The sequence below is a fragment of the Phytophthora parasitica genome (assembly GCF_000247585.1).
Source record: "Phytophthora parasitica INRA-310 unplaced genomic scaffold supercont2.276, whole genome shotgun sequence".
Taxonomy (NCBI): Eukaryota; Oomycota; class Peronosporomycetes; order Peronosporales; family Peronosporaceae; genus Phytophthora; species Phytophthora nicotianae.
Window position 1 is genome coordinate 8480 of NW_008649262.1, and position 1850 is coordinate 10329.

The 1850-nt window shown below is 50.2% G+C and overlaps 1 protein-coding gene across 1 annotated transcript; it reads left to right on the forward strand.

Moving 5' to 3' along the window:
• Positions 1–872: 872 nt before the first annotated feature.
• PPTG_20074 (hypothetical protein) lies at positions 873–1637 on the forward strand (the record flags this gene model as incomplete). The annotated part of the gene is made up of 2 exons (XM_008918718.1): positions 873–1225; positions 1307–1637. The coding sequence occupies 2 exons, from the start codon at positions 873–875 to the stop codon at positions 1635–1637; spliced, it is 684 nt and encodes a 227-aa protein (XP_008916966.1).
• Between the last annotated feature and the right edge of the window lie 213 nt (positions 1638–1850).

The following is a 1850-nucleotide window of genomic DNA, read 5'->3' on the forward strand; positions in this document are numbered from 1 at the left end:
GGTAACGCGATCAAGAGACACCAACGGGTTCGAGGAGGTACATGCAAAGCTCTGCAGCCACACGTTGCAATCTGCAACATGTTCATGTATAGGTATTAACGACTACCTGACGGGTTACCTGTACGCTGAGTGTACATACTTTGAGTACATACAGCCTCAGCCAGCAGGGATGTGCAGGCCTGAGCGCAGATCGGCCTGGGCAGCTCGTAGCTCGTGGTTGAAGTGGGTGGTGCCGCAAAGTTCAACCGTACAGGAATGAGTCTGTCCACAAACCTACACCTGGGAATTAATAGTGTCCCACAAATTTTAATCAGTCGCTCTTTGCTTCTTGCGAGTACATGTAGGACGTCTAGCCATTCGATGCGGTAGACCGCTTTCGTAAACGCGCCTACACGGTCGAATTAACAAGCAAGGCTTTGATCTGGGATCACCGATCTGACAGTTACATCGAAATTTATCATCGCGGTTGTACACATTGAAATGCTATCAGACAACATTAACCTTTTCGTTTCTCGGTTTGTATGTAGCACGGTCGAGTAACCAAAACGACTCCCGACAGCAACGACGTTTCAAGCATTTGTGTTGTCTGGCTTAAAGGATATGTGCACTTCATCCGCAGAAGCTCGAACTTGCTTCACCTAGGACTGCCGAAAAAAAATTGATGGTGCAATTATTGCAATAAACTTGCACGGTAATTTATTTTGTAACTTTAACCGCTAGCTAACAGTTATTTATTGAGCTGAACCTTTTAAGCTCAATAATATATTGGAGCTCTCTACAGCCACCCATACCAATGTGACACTGTCTTTCCACTCTTCCCCACTCACAGCACTTTCAAACGTACATGAATCCGAAGACACTAACCTCCAAAGATGCTCGCTGCCCCTCGAGCTTCCCGTCCTGCCATCTTTACTAACAGGCAGGTGTCTAGCTTCTGCTACCGGCCGTGCCGCGACAAGTACGACGAGGTTATCCTCGAGTACTTTCGCTGTCGGTGCGGCGCGGTCCGGAAGCGTGCCCCTGGCTTGGGATTCACGAACCTGATGCAACACACCAGGCGCGAGCACCCCGCGGTTGCCGCGGAGATGCTGGAAGCAACTCTCGGAGAGACTGAGTCTCTCTATCACTATGTCCGCCACTCCACCCAGAACACGTTCGGGCGGCTAGAGTGGATCGTCATGGGCAACCTGCCTCTCTTATTCTCCAAGAACAGGCTCGCACGACGGTACATTCAAAATGTGACTATGTATATGTAACTTCTGACTTACTGGATAACATCCTATTGCATTTTGCGATATGTTATCAGGTACACAAATCTGGAACCCATCTCGGTAGAGACGCTCCGGCGTTCCGTGGAAGCGGTGACTCACTCCGTCGTGCGTGTGATCGCTGAGGATATCCCGGAGCGTTTCGGTACCATCTTTGACGGGTGTAGCCATGCCACTGAGCATTTCATCGCCGTCTTCGCGTGGTATGAGGTGAACGGAGAGATTCGCTGTCCGCTCCTTAGCATGGCTCCACTCGTCAATGAGGACACCGACGATTTCGTCGGTCGCAACGCATCGAGACTTTCTAGGCGCGATGCTATTGCGAGACTACAACAAGCGGCTCCACTAGTGCGTCTTACTGCTCATTAAATCACCGACTCGCCATTCTCATGAACGTTCCCCTGATTGGCTGTGCTAACCACCGTCTCAACCGAGCAATAACCGCACAGCTGAGCGAAAATGCCGACGATCTTGCCTTAGTCCAGACCCTAATGCCTGAACCAAGGCAAGATCGTGGGCATTTTCGCTGAAACTGCGGACAATGACACAGTCCGCGAAACTACGGTAAGTTTGTTACGTTTT